This window comes from Petromyzon marinus, chromosome 26 (assembly GCF_048934315.1).
Source record: "Petromyzon marinus isolate PM22_M1 ecotype Great Lakes invasive population chromosome 26, UKy_Petmar_22M1.pri1.0, whole genome shotgun sequence".
Lineage (NCBI taxonomy): Eukaryota > Metazoa > Chordata > Hyperoartia > Petromyzontiformes > Petromyzontidae > Petromyzon > Petromyzon marinus.
Window position 1 is genome coordinate 3,878,575 of NC_133692.1, and position 14,429 is coordinate 3,893,003.

Here is a 14,429-nt window from a genome sequence, read left to right on the forward strand (position 1 = left end):
AGGCAAGTGCTCTTATTTCAGAGTTTTCCATGTACAGATTTGCTATAGCAGGAGATAAAGGAGAGCCCATTGCTGCTCCTTCCTTTTGTTTAAAGAAATCTCCTCTCCATAAGAAGTAAGTGTTATTTAAACAATGGCCAGCAAGCTTCAAATCGCTTTAAACTATTGTCATTGTAGTGCGTATTCAATGTGCCGCTGCACTCTGATGTTGTAGGAGAAAACATTTATTAAAAAGTATATTTAATTAAGTAGAATGCGTTGTCTATATTTGTTTAAAGTTGTGCATTTTGATGTGACGTCACATTTCTCAAACCCCCCCCCCCCCTCGTCACACATCGTCACAAATGTCTGACCCCCCCCCAGGTGCGTGACGTCATTTATGGACGGCCCTTAATTTGCCTACCTGCCCATGAGCTCGCGTATCCAATAACTCACCTCTCTACCTGTCCACTGGCTCACCTTGAGGTGGAATTGCAGGTCATATTAAGACTATCAAGCGTTTCCTGATAAAAGACCCATCTTGATTTAAAGCTTTCGTGACTGCAGGGATTCATATTCTTGGTTCTTTCGGTAAAGTCACGTAGAAGGGAAACAATAAAATAAAAAATAAAAAAAATATATAAAACAATAAAATTATCACGATGTTTCGACTGCAACACAAGCAATCATCATCAGGTGTGAAAACCACAGCAAGAAAATTGTTTTATATATTTTTTTATTGTTTCCCTTCTACGTGACTTTACTGAAAGAACCAAGAATATAAAAAGACCCATCGTCTAGAGCAGCCTAAGCTGGGTGGTTAACCTCACACCTTACATTTAGACGGCGATTTTGTAACTGCACTCCGTGCGGGTCATAGAGATCGTTTGACCATACTTCGTCACGTTGGTCAGATCCCAGTAAACATGCAAAGTTGACCCAAAGTTTTCATGTTGTTGGACCAACATTGGTCCAACGTTCCATTATTTCTGGAATGCGGGTTGGTGAATGTGCGGATCATAGCCTTTGGAGCACGGTTCATTACAATGTATCTTGCTTCATTGTCCTCTGCTGACGATGTAGACCGGCAGCAGCCGATAGCACCTGTCATGAATGGTGATCACCCATCCACGCGCAATCCAGGCTCAACCCCGCTTAGCTTCCGAGATCTGACGAGATCGGGCGCGCTCCGCCATGATTGCGTTCATCGGCGTGAACCCTCAAAGCAATTCGCGTGAACGCCCGGGACTGCGGGAAAGAGCGTGGTCGGCGGCGTGGTCGGCGGCGTGGTCGGCGGCGTGGTCGGCGGCGTGGTCGGCGGCGTGGTCGGCGGCGTGGGCACGACCCGATGGGGAAGCGGCCACAGCCCCGAGCTTACGACCCCGAGGCTAAGCCGTGACACGGCGCCTAATCCCACACGGGCTCCTTAATGCGACAAGCGGTGGGGGGGGGGTCATCCAGACTCTTCCAGGAGACCCCGCGAGAAGCCTGCAACGAGGCTCCTGCCGCCTCCCGATCTCGATGAAGGCAAACTGAACGCAGGGTCACCGCTTTCGGTCAGTTGAGCCGGTGGAGTTTGGCGGACAGCTACCACCGACGTCCCTGGATCAATCGAAGGAATCAATCGATCAACTAACCCCACGCTCTAGGTGAGAAGTTGATCCGCGCGGAGTTGATGCGATCCATGGGGAGACGTCCCCTCAACATCCCTGTCTAGAGGAGGCACACGCAGGTCGAAGGATTGGATGTGAGTAGGTGGTGGCGGAGGGGCGCGCGCTGCGAGTGCCGAGAGCCCGGTACCATGCCGGCCTGGGTGAGCGGTCTCCGGCTGTGGGCGAGTGAGGTGGAGTCGGGGTGAGGGGGTCGGGTGAGTGGTGGTGGTGTCCATCCTGAAGGTGTGCGCAGCTGCCGTTGCGCAGTCTCCTGGTCATGAGGCTGCGTGAAGACGCCGCGCATTTCCACGCATCGAGACGCCCTGCCGCGGCCCTGAGTGGAAGCAATTCCAGTGAAGGATAAGAATTCGTGGATATAAAAAAAGAGACGAGTGATTGATTATTTCACTCCCATGGCTAGGGAAGAATACGCATCGGGCTGACGGCATGGTCTCCTAAAGAGGATTTCATGAACATTAGTGAGCGGATTACCCTGTCCCTTTCCGCGAGAGGGCCATTGCGCATCGGATTGTTTTTTTTTTAAAGCAAAAATCGTCTCTTCCACAGAGAGTTTTGTTGTTGTTTGAGTTTGGTTTTCATCGCGCGCTAAGCCGTTAGAAACGGACCCCCTAGCGGGAGACGCCGCCGGGCCTCGCCGCGTGCTGCCCGCGTCCCGCAGATCTGGATCGCCCGATCTCGCGTGGCCGCCTGGAGCCGGGGACTCCAGCCTCCATGGAGCCGGAGCACAGAGAACCGGGATATGGGGGCTCGGAGCCCACGGGGTCCCAGGAAGATCCGTCCCTCCACCTGCAGCGCAGCTCGAGCGATGGGTCCGATCTGCTCCTGATGGACACACAGGATCTGGACGAGAGCAACCTTTGCTTCGACGAAGCCGTCTTTTACGAGGACCCTCCGCCGTGCATCCGCCTGGAGCACCCCTACTCGTCTCTGCCCTCGCTGCCCCAGGCACAGGGCTTAGAGCAGGGTGTCCCCCTGGGCTCCACCTGGTCCCAGCTGCCCTGCTCCCCGACTCCTCTCCATGGCTCCATGCGCTTCCCCGAGCTGGGCTTGCGCGATGACAGGGCGCGCCCCGTCTCCCCGCCGTGCACGTTGCCGCTCGGCTCCCTCAGTCGGTTTCCGGCGGCCGAGTCGAGTCTCGTCGATGGCGAGCTCCCCAGCGGGAGGTGTCCGGGCAAGGTGAGGAAGGCCGCCGCCACCACGGCTCTGGGGTCGCCGGTGCGCCAAAATGCGGGAGACGCGCCCCGGGGCTCGTCGTACCTGCGTGTTCCCGAGGAGGTGGAGATGCGCGTGGAGGGCGCGCGGCGCCGCCTCTCAGTGGCGCTCAGCAAATTCGTGGCTGGGGAGGAGAGCGGGCGCGGCGCGAGGAAGCTGTCCGTCAGCCTCACGGAGCTCACGAAGATCATGAGCGGCAACAACAGTGACGAAGGGGAGAGTGAAGTGGAGGAGGCGATGGTGGAGGTGATGGGCGGCGGCGGTGGTGGCGCGGTGAGGAATCGCGCCACGGAGGACGCGGCCAAGAGCGACTCTCTCGACTGGATCTTCAAGGCGTCCACGGGGAGGAGAGACATGAGACAGGGTCTCCATCTGGAGCTTCAGGACCTCCCAGGAGGAGGACCTCTCCTAAAAAAGTCCTCGACCTTCGAGCACGAACGCGCCCTGCAGCGCGGACCCTTCACACCGCCACCTCGTCATCATCATCATCATCCACGCGGGGTCGACACTGACCCCGGGCCCTCCGAAAAGGAGGAAGAGGACCCCACCACCACCCCAGGCCCCGGGACCAAGCGTGGAGACCGAGTCCCCTTGGAGACCCTGTGCCTCCTGTCCCTGCTGGCCTACACGTGGCTCATCTTCCCTCTTCCCCCACTCCCTTCGGGTCTCCTCCTTGGGGCTGCCTGGGGCTTCGCAGCAGCGATGGGCTCCATGTGGCTCCAAGCAGGGACAGCGGGGGGCCCCAGGGCTCCTGGTAGAGCCTCCATCCGCATGGGGCACGGGCTTCGAGGACGGGGGAATCTAAAGACCCCGGCAGGACCTTCCGTGCACCAGGTGCGTCACCCAGCAGCATTGGCCCCTTGGCTGGTTTAGAGGGTCATGGGTAGAATGTGTGGGCCACATGAAATGAGGCCAACCATGTAGACGGTTAACCAGAGGTACCACTGTGGCCTCGCTCAACAGAACACTACATGGGCCCACCAGGCGTCCAGGTATAGCTGTAGAAACCGTGATGTTTGGGTCTCAAGGTCTTGGATCTCAACCCCTTCATTGATGCCTCTTCAATTCTGGAATATCACAGGTGCCAGTGTCCTCTCTTGGGCAATATCTATTAAGTACTGGGGTCCACTCAGTACGTCGAGTACCAGCGTCTCCTCATGATAGGCATCTCTGTCAGTACCATTCTGGTAATTCTTAGGTACGAGTGCTTCTTCATGAACGCGTAACTCATGTTAATAATTAGCGTCGTTATGGAGAATATAAACAACTAATAAATCAGCAGGCAATTAATATTCACATATCTGTCTCTCCACAACCCAGCAGCCGCAACGCCTTCTGGGAGTGTATAATTGCAGCAGCATTGATTCAGAACAAGTAAAACTCTGGTGTCTCATCAGCAGCAGAGTCAGGCTGGCTTGAAGCATTGCTGGTGAACTGACAATCTTACAGGCAAGGACCAGCGTTGATTCAAGCCAAGCCTGACTCTGCTGATGATGAGACACTGTGTGTCGAAACCGGCCCAGAGTTTTTTTGCTCATCTTGAATCGATGCTGCTGAAATTATGCACTCCCAGAAGGTCGTGGCGGCTGACGGGATGTGTAAAAGAAACTTGTGTTATTGTATGTGGACAGACGGATATGTGAAGGAGACGTTGCTTATTTATGTTGTCCTTCATCAATCGTATTTCTTTAAGTGCAGCTGTTGCCTGTACATACATATTTATACTCTAGATTGAAAACTAATTTCTATATAACTGCTTTTCGTGTTTAGTTTATTGTCCTTCCCCGCACCTCGGATTAGCACGCTTGGCTACTTGCGGTGCGAAATAAGTTCAACATACACACACGCATGCCTCCGTACAGGTCCCCCCTCCGAGTACCAGTACTATTGTCCCCATCAGTACCGGCATGTCCTGAGTGCCGGTACCTGGCGAGTGCCACTGCACTCTTCGCGGGTTGGCAGTGACCCGGGGTGGCAGGCGTGACACACAAAACCTACAGCCTTCACTCAGACGGGATAAGCCTTGCCTAGGATTAACACGATCCCATTACGGATGCTACGCTTACAAAGCGTTGACCTTGTGGAGCCCACGGTGGGAGGTCAAATCTGCCTACACGTGTGAGTGGATGCCATGATGCTGATGATCATGGTGGTGATGGTGAGGATGATTGGCAAGAATAATTATGGAATATTTACGCTATAGTGGATGGTTTGATGGTTACAGTGATGATGATGATGTTGAAAATCATGCCGTTATATATTGGCAAGGATGATGGTATAAATTATGGTAAAGCAGATGGTCATGGTAAGAATGGTGCAAGTAAGTATTGTAATGATGGTAAGAACAATAATGATGTGGTTATTGGTATGAATGTTGATGATAATGATGGTGGTAAGATTTATGATATAGGCTATGGTAAGAAAAAATATATAGTAGATGACACGATGGTGATCACAGTGATGAAGACGGTGGTAATATTGATGGTGATGGGAAGAATGTTGATAAAATTGATACTGTGATGATGGTCATAAGGATGGTCACGATGATGGATTTTTTTTAAAATAAAGTCAGTGACGATGACAAAGTTGATGGAAGAATGATATGCTGATGGCCATGACGATGATGGTAAGAATGTCGATACAGCCATGGTGATGACGATCCCACGTGCGCGGTGCCAGGGCTGGATGAACGAGGTGGACGCTTACGACCCGGAGACGTTCCACAGCTCGGCGCTGCGCGGGGTGCGCGTGGAGCTGCGCGGAGCCACACTGTCCCTGTCGCGCACCGCGCCTGGCACCAAGGACCCAGAGCCCTGTGGCTCCGGTGGCTCGAGCAGCAGAACGAGGATGCTCGACATCGCCGGGTGTACAGTGCGTTACGTTCGTAAATATTGCCGCCTCGTACGCTCGACAGTGGCGTCATCTGGGTTGGCGTGGGGTCCCCTCTGGTGCAAGCAATGAAATGGGGCCCCCTGTGCGCTGACCCTTCGCTTCGTGGCCCAGTGGCTGCGCCATCTGCACACTGGAGAGCTTACGCCTCTGAGGTTGATTGCAATTCGCCACTCTACGGGACGTCTGCCAAAAAACGTTACCGAGCTGCAGCGTGTACGTAATTATTTGGCACGTGTCGAGCCGGGTACTGCACGATCCGGCCGTGCCCGTTCGGTGCTCGCTCAGCTGCGTTGGCTTCTGGTCGCCGAACGAATTCGTTATAAGGTCGCACTCATTAACACACAAAGTGCTTTCCACAAATGAACCACAATACCTTGCCGATCTCATCAAGGAGCATACACCATCACGCGAACTCCGGTCATCCTCACTTCTGCAGCCGTCTGGAACGCTCTTCCTTCCGATATTAGGAAGCCACTGCAGCTATGCACTTTAAAATCTAGATTGAAAACTTCTTTCTTGAGAACTGCTTTTTTGTGTTTAGTTTGCTGTCCTTCCCCCCCCCCCACACCTCGGATTAGCACGGTTGGCTCCGTAAGGTGCGAAAGAAGTTCAACGCACATATGTAGAGAGCGCACGCCGCAGGTGTGGTTTTGAACGGAAACGTGATTGCGTTGTGTTTCCTTTTCTTCCGAGCAGCGATTATTTCGGATGCTCGTTTCTCCGCAGCTGTCGTTGGCGCCCGCCCGCCTGGCTGAGAAACGAACGTGGAGCAAGAAGTACCCCATCGTGCTGGCGCTGAGAGGTGCAGCGAGCGCCGGCGCTGAGGGCGTGCGGAGCGGCGCGGCACGGGTCGCGGGGTCGGAGGGAGGCGCGGCACTCTTTCTGTTTGGACGTACCGGGCGCGAGAAGGAGGAGTGGTTCCAGAGGTTCCTCCACGCGTCACAAGGAGCGGATGGGGACCACGCGGAGTCACACGGTCAGAAGAGCTTCGGCCTCTAAATTCCTTAGGGTGGGGGGGGAACAAATAGTTATCTTAGGTGTCACTTCTGCAGAGAGGAGCAAAGAGCACGGTTGGCTACCTATTAGCACGGTTGGCTACGAAGTTCAACATACATACAAAGTGATTGGGAGATCACGGGGTTGACCATTTCATGCTGCATTCGGAGAAGAAAATCAAGTTAACATTTTCGCCCGTTGGCAGTGATCACCGCAAATTGAAATCCTTCCCCGTCCCCGCCGCTTACAATGGTGTTATCAAAGTGGGTCGGCAATGCGTGGTGCACTTTACCACAGATTAGATGATGAGATAATGAGATGATGGGATGAGACGACATAAGGTCGCTCGTTATCCTTTGCTGTAGTATGGAATTATATTCTCCCAGCCTCCCTGCCCCTGTTCAAGTCCAGGATCCCCAGTAAACATGCTAACGTTGGGGCAACGTTGGGACGTGGTTGGAACCGTTGGACCAATGTTGACCCAACGTTGGTCCAACGTTTACTGGGTCGAGACCTCCCTGTTTTCCTGTGCTAATGACATAATATGCATCTTTTCATTGTATTCTCTTTGCGACCAATATTATCCACAATAAAGGTTTAGATCTATCCAGCCGACCGGCGTGCTGAAGTAGTAACAAATCGTTCACGTTTTGTTTACGTAACAAACCTTGCTAATTGGCTGTGTTGGGTGGTGGCGGGTTTAACGACACATTTGCACTCATGCGATCTAACCCCCCCCCCCCAAAACCCCCCTTTATTATGAGTATACATACAGTAACTGTATTGTATGTAAGACTGACAATTATACACGGGTGTAAATAATGACGTGGCAGTGGCGTTGGCAGGGCCTTGTTGGAGCAACGACCACGGGAAAGACGCCGCTGGGCCACGGGCCCCGCTCAGCTACGAGCGATACATGAAGAGCTTCATCCACGTGGACGGCCCCAGTCTCCCCCACGGAGCGTGCGGCAGCCCGGCCTGCGCGAGCCAGGTGCGATCACACGCGTCATCGTCACCGTCATACCTGTTAAAATATAGTAAAATAAAAGTTTAGTTTAGCATAACGCGAGCTTTGCTCCCGGTCGCCTTGTTCATCTTTACCTGCTGTCGTTCCCGCCCCCCCCCCCCACCACCACCAGGTGGGCGGCGAGGTGGCATGTATCAACGCACTCATCGGGAGGGTCCTGTGGGATGCGCTGACCAGCGAGCAATGGGCACAGCTCATCTCCTCCAAGATCCAGCAGAAACTCGGCAAAATCCGGGTGCGGAGAGAGCAGCTACACCCCCCAACCACCACGTGGTGGCACGTGTTGCCCAAGGCTTACGATGAAAATGCAACAATAAGAGAGAGAAAGGGGGGCTTTGCTCAACTGCCACTGCTGGGATTGGGAACCAAATGATATCTAAACCATTTCTGGTTCCACCTTCACTAACCTGCATTAACTAGAATGGTGAAGTATGGTTAAACAACCCCACCCCCTCCCCATGACCCTCATGGCATGGGCAGGCCTTCAATGGCTTCTTGGGTAACTGAGCTGAGACCACCAACTCATTACACTGGAGAACGCGGTTTAATCGCTAGCAGCCTAAACTTGGACTCAAACCTAGGCTTTCAGGGTTGCCAGCTCAGCGCTTTGACCTGTGAAACTCGTGGCCACCTCGTCACGCACGAGGTCACAAACCCTGTGAAGAGCGAAGGACTCTGCGCCGAGGCACAGATAGTTCAATGCTAATGTGCCATCCTATTAGGGGACTACTGCTGTGTGGTGCTATCTTGGTGTGGTCTGGGACTGTTTCGTTGTTCGTTTTGCTGTCTTGCCCAAGCTTGATAAGTTGGACTTATTGAATAAATGTATTTGTTATATATTAATATTTAGTGACTCCTATCGTGTGTTTTTGTATTGTTTTCCTGTTGTAACTCGCTGACCCACCCCGTGCTGGATATCTGTAAAAAAAGAGCTTCATAGCTCACCGGATTCCTCCTGCAGTTGAAATGAAGATTGTGATTCTGGACGTGCGTGCGTCTGCAGCTGCCGCCGCTTCTGGACGCGCTGGAGCTCACGGAGCTGGACATGGGCAAGGACGCGCTGCGGATCCTGCGCGCCTTCCCGCCCACACTCGACGCGCAAGGTGGCAACAGCGGCAACAGCAGCAACAACACCAGCTGGTGGCTACGTATGCCTGTAGTCCAGCACTGTGGAGGCAGTGAGGGCCGGTGGATCGCTCCCTTGCCTTCCCATGGAAGGGAGCGAACTCCCATCACAATGGACGTCAGCGTGCCATACCCTGGCTTTCCAGGAGAATGGGGTACAGCAAATGTGCAACTCCACCGCGTTCATCTGCAAGGGATACAGTGTTGCCCCCTTGCACATGTGGGTTTTATTTTGGTGATCCGGTTTTCTCTCACGTGCAAACGCTCATATATTTCCCAATAACACCTTAATATATAGAGAATCGCAGAGCTTTGCGGTGGGAGTTTGGTGCTAGTTCACCGCGTGGCTGCTGCCTCCCCCAGTACCTCGTGCCTCCAAGTCGTTCTCTCTCTCCACGAGTGAGCGAACGCTCTGCGGCACGTGACCGGTCGAAATTATTATCATGGTGAACAGCCACGATCAGAGCCTCATTTCTCACTGAATATGCCTTGGTTTGCTGGCAGCACACTGGAGTGCGTGCGGCACGCGACTGGTATCCCACAGCCGTAGCGAGCGGCCCGCGTCGGATGTGCGACGCCCCAACCCTCTCCTCCAAAAAGGCACACGGCTGTGCCCTATTTTTCTTTCTCCGTCGCCCAGGACTGTGGGTGGAGCTGGACGTGAGCTACAGTGGCTCCTTCGAGATGACTCTGGAGACAAAGCTGAACTTGTCGAAGCTCGGCAAGGAGGAGGCCGAGGGCGGGAGAGCAGCGCAGGATTTGGGTCGCCGGTACGTCGCCACTATGAGCACCATTGTCCTCCTGCCCCTCGGTCGTGTGACGTGTGACGCGCGTCGTCCACGTGCTGCGTGTGGCCGGGTGTTTGTCTGCTGGCGAGCTGCGGCATAGGGGCGAGGGCACTGCACTGCGAAGCCGACCACCGCCAGAAGTGGTCCCGAGGGCTCCCCCAGGTCGACTCAGCCTTAAATGGGCACCTGGTGCGGTGTGTACGCATCAGCGGCGGGGGCGGACGGCTGCGTGCTGGCCATGGTTGTGGCCACACCATCCCCTCGTGTGCCGTGCTGGCCCTCGTAGGAGCTGACGGACAGCAAGATGGTCATAAGGGGGATACTTTGCGTGTGCTGAGTACACTGCACGTGTGCGTGTGTACTGTTTGCGTGTGTGATTTGTGTTTGCTGTTCGCAGCCTGGGTGTTTGCATGCATGCACGGATGGCTACGTGCGGTGCGAAAGAGGTGGTACATTTGTGTGTGTTTGTCCTGTGTGCGCGCACGTTCAGCACACGTGCCTCTGCGCTTCGATCGCTGCGCACGGTGTCCTCCCCACCCGTGTCATCCCGCACGATCCGATCGCGCCCTTTCGTGCAGCCGCAGGTCGCGCGTGAAGACCATCGAGGACAGCGAGGACGAGTCGTCGGCCGAGAGCTCCCTGGACGGCGATGACGGCGGCGGCGGCGGCGACGGGACGGAGGCCGTGCCCGGTGGCCAGGCCGAGAGGCGAGAAGCCACACAGATAAAGATTCGCGCCGCGTGCACTCGGCACCGCGGCGGCGCTGCGCCTCTTCTGGCGAACGCTTCAGGGGGAGCGCAGACGCCTGCCGAGTCGGGATGACTCGAACTAAACGCTGTGTTTTTTTTTACTGCCTCGGCAGTGCCCCCCCCCCCTCCCAAAACAATGATTTAAGCTCAACACAATTGTTGATGACTTTTTAGTTTTGTTACCAGGTAAGGCCCGCTGAGCTCTGTAGCTTTTTTTCATTAGCGACCTGACCACAAATGGTAGCTCAACGAAGTGGCTTAAACGCGTGGAAACGTACAGCAGACAAATACTCTAAACGCGTGACGTTGATCCTAAATGTGGAGGGAAAAACTGTAGGACCCGGAGAAAAATCCACGCGACCACGGGGAGAGAGAGGGAGGGACACGCAAACTCTAATTAACACTGCCGTGTAGAGCAAAGGAGATATAATAAGTGAGTTGCGGGCAATGCTAAAAGCATTTTCTGTTGTTGCCCCTTTTGCGCTCTAGGGCAGCGTTTAGATGAACGTGTCGAGTCTTTGACCCGAATTGGTCGTGTTGGGTTGCTGGTCGTGTGGGTCGGGTGTCAGGGTACGTCACAGCTGAGAAGCTAAATTTGAATCCTCGTAGTCAATCGCGATTAATCCATTAAGTGTAGCAAGGCGGTGGTCTCAGCTGGTGACTAATGACTGCACGCAATATATGTGTCTCATCAAGTTTGTTTTTTTTACTTAATTTGGTTAAATTCCAGCTCTGAATATCTAAAAACTATTGCCAGCGCTGTGACACTGTCCCTCGACTGGCATTGTGATCGGGATCCACTCTGATAGCAGGGCATGGTGGAAAGTGCACCCTCTAGTGTTTGAGTAGAAGAAGTCTAAACTTAAAGAAAATGTTTCTTTTTATTTTACCAGATAAGACCCACTGAGCTATATAGCTATGTTTCAGAAGTGACCTGGCCACAAATGATAGCTCAACGAAGTGGTTCATCATCATGTGGAAATTTATAGCAGCCAAATACTCCGAACGCCATGTTTCCAAATGTGGAGGGAAAAACCGGAGTGCCCGGAGAAAAATCCACGCGACCACAGGGAGAACATGCAAACTCCAAATATAGAGGCGTCAGGGTAGGGATCGAACCCACGACCTCCTGTATACCAGGCGAGGGAGTTAACATCTCCTAGCCACTGCGGCGCCCAGGTCGCTTAGAGAGATCTCTGGCTGTTCTCTCTTTTTATTTTATTTTGTATTGGAAATCAGCACGAGCCCAGTGCAAAAACGCCGTCCGGCACGCCAAGGCTCACCGAAGGGGGACATTGGGGCTCTGTGCCCCACCCAGGTGGGGACCTCGTGCGAGAACAAGAAAGCTTATTTGGGGAGGGAAGAATGGGAGGAAAGATAACTCACCTAACCTAATGGGGTAAAGGGGGGCTGGGAAAGAGAGGGGGGGGGGGGAAGGAGGTGGCGGGGGGGGGTCCTCTGGCTGTTCTCGTAACACGCAGCGCGCACACTGCTCTGCAACATTTCCGAATGGATTCATCTCTTGGCTTCACGCTCGCAGGATAATGGGACTAACATTGGGTGGGAGGGGGGCGGTGACGGAGTAGGAAACGTGTACTTATGAGCAGTGCATGTTCTCGCCGCCGCTGACCAAACTCCGCGCACTCCGCCGCGACCGGCGCTGCCTCTGTGGGTCGAGTGACGCTGACGCAGCCTCCGCGGTTTCCATCGTCGGTACCGCTTCCCCTTCCCACAGCGCGGACGCGGCGGCGGCGGCGGCGGTGGGTACGGCTCGCCGGAGCAGCCCCGGCCTGCTCGGTCTCCTGGGGCGGCTGGCCCGCTCCGACTGCCTGCGGCGCGCGGCCGAGAACCCGCTGGTGCGTCGCACGGTGGCCGGCGTCTCCAACACGCCGCTGGCGCTCACCGTGGCCGTGCACCGCTGCTGGGGCACGCTGGTGCTCAACGTCCCGCCGCCGCCTTCCGACAGAATCTGGTCGGCACACCGCGCGCCTGCCTGCGCACACGTCGTTGGCAAACACGTGGCTCGCACGTCTATCCCGGTGAACGTGCGACGTTGGGACAACCAACGTTGGCCCGACGTTTGCATGTTTACGGGGGATACCCGCCGCCTTCACTAACCCGTACTGACCAGCGTGGTGAAGCAGGGTCATATGACCACTTTGCACGTCGTGGGGAGCACCCCCCCCCCCACTCCAGCAGTGCACAGCTGCGTCGTGTCTCTGTGAGCGTGCGCTGCGGCTGCCAGCCATCTCAGTCAGTCAACCCATGGCACCTGGGTCTGTCCCGTGACCTCCCGCCAGCGAGCCTTCGACAGTTCACGTAGCCTCAAAGTGCACATCTAGCCTGGCACAACTCAATGAAACTATAAACTATTTTATTTTTACCAGGTAAGGCCCACTGAGCTATGCAGCTCTTTTGCAGGAGCGAACCTGGCCACAAATAAGAGCTGAACGAAGTGGCTCATCAATGCGGCAATGTATAGCAACCAAATACTCTCAACGCGTGTTTCTAAATGTCGAGGGAAAACCGGGAGGGCCCGTGATAAAAATCAACGCGACCACGCAGGTAGAGACAAGCAAACTCCAAACATACAGCAGGCGCCAGGGTCGGGATTGAACCGACGTCCTCCTGTATAGCAGGGGAGGTAGTTAACGTCCAGCCCCCTCCCCTTACCCATCTCGCCACCTCCCCTTACCCATCTCGCCACACCGCGGCACAAGCGCTGTGGTGAGGTCGCCGCCACTCAGTGGCGAACTGCGGCAGCTGATGGCAATCGCGGCTGTCGAATGATCGACTCTGCGTGCGCCGTGGGCAGGTACGGGTTCCGCGAGCCTCCCCACCTGGGGCTCAGAGTTCATCCCAAACTGGGGGAGCGGCACGTGACGCTGGCTCACATCACGGACTGGATCGAGAAAAAGCTGGAAGTGGAGTTTGAGGTACCGTGTGGAATCCGGCGGCGGTTTTTGGGGGAGGTGGGGGGTGGGAGCAGGGGGCCTGGAGATGAGCGCCACGTAAGTGGGGCTACGCGGTGAGCAGTAGCGGAATCCGTTGTTGTACTGTACTTCTATGCTCCCCGCATCTACTAACCCGCACCGAAAGGTGTGGTGTAGTATGGTCACATAACCCTCATGACCTGTAAGAGATGGGGTGACCCTCATCCATTAGTAGACTGAAAAAAGGATTGTGAATATACAAGGACATCACATTGAAATCTAAAATTTAATTATTCACATTATCTCTTGCGTGTTCATCTTAACCATGTTTTTCTTTGTGTTTTTGTTTTTCAGAACAATTTTGTAATTCCCAACATGGATGACCTTCAAATTCCCATGATGCACCCTGCTACAGATGCGCTGCACTCGCTGGAGTCGTCTTCACTTCCCAGGCCACCCTGGGGGACCCCGTCAGAATTCCCATAAACCCCCGTGGAGCTTCCCGTGAACTCCTCTCACACAACAACAACAACAATGCTTACGCAAGGGTAGCCGCCTCCTAGGTACAAAAAAACCGGGACATTACGGAAAGAAGAAGATGATCTCACAATGCCGGACGAAGGGAGAACTACATGTTAAAACGTCGTCTCGAGTCGTGGATTATTTATACAACTGACAAAAAATTGGGACCTTTAATGTCCAGGAAAAATTGGCAGATTTTCAGATTTCTCAGGACGGCTCGTGTAAAAAGAAGACGACGATCCTGGGTCAACCAAGACAGGTGGCAGCCGAGGCTCCCATAGTACTCAAGACAACGTTGCATTGTGATGCCTCCTCCTCCTCCTCTAATGGACTGCTTCCTGGGCCTGAGCGGTGGCACTGAGGCATCAGCTGCCACTGGACACTTCCTTTTCAGTGCAATGTGCATCCATCCTGCCCAGGAGAGGGGGGGGGGGGTCGTTTTGATGACTGCAGGACGGCGTGCGCGGGTTTATTCTTTTTATATTTACAAGCCACCGTGCGCTGGCCGTAAGAGTCGACGGAGAGCCTCGGGT

The 14,429-nt window shown here is 54.5% G+C and overlaps 2 protein-coding genes across 2 annotated transcripts; both read left to right on the plus strand.

Annotated features, from left to right (window-relative positions):
• The first annotated feature begins 1,214 nt into the window (after positions 1-1,214).
• On the plus strand, positions 1,215-11,835 carry LOC116946181 (uncharacterized). Its single transcript, XM_032961127.2, has 8 exons — positions 1,215-3,698; positions 5,544-5,735; positions 6,483-6,732; positions 7,598-7,743; positions 7,892-8,014; positions 8,783-8,882; positions 9,545-9,674; positions 10,271-11,835. The coding sequence occupies exons 1-8, from the start codon at positions 2,364-2,366 to the stop codon at positions 10,512-10,514; spliced, it is 2,520 nt and encodes an 839-aa protein (XP_032817018.1). The 5' UTR covers positions 1,215-2,363; the 3' UTR covers positions 10,515-11,835.
• A 127-nt stretch (positions 11,836-11,962) lies between these two features.
• Positions 11,963-13,984, plus strand: LOC116946183 (testis-expressed protein 2-like). The gene is made up of 3 exons (XM_032961129.2): positions 11,963-12,413; positions 13,257-13,377; positions 13,729-13,984. The coding sequence occupies exons 1-3, from the start codon at positions 12,052-12,054 to the stop codon at positions 13,858-13,860; spliced, it is 615 nt and encodes a 204-aa protein (XP_032817020.2). The 5' UTR covers positions 11,963-12,051; the 3' UTR covers positions 13,861-13,984.
• Positions 13,985-14,429: the final 445 nt, after the last annotated feature.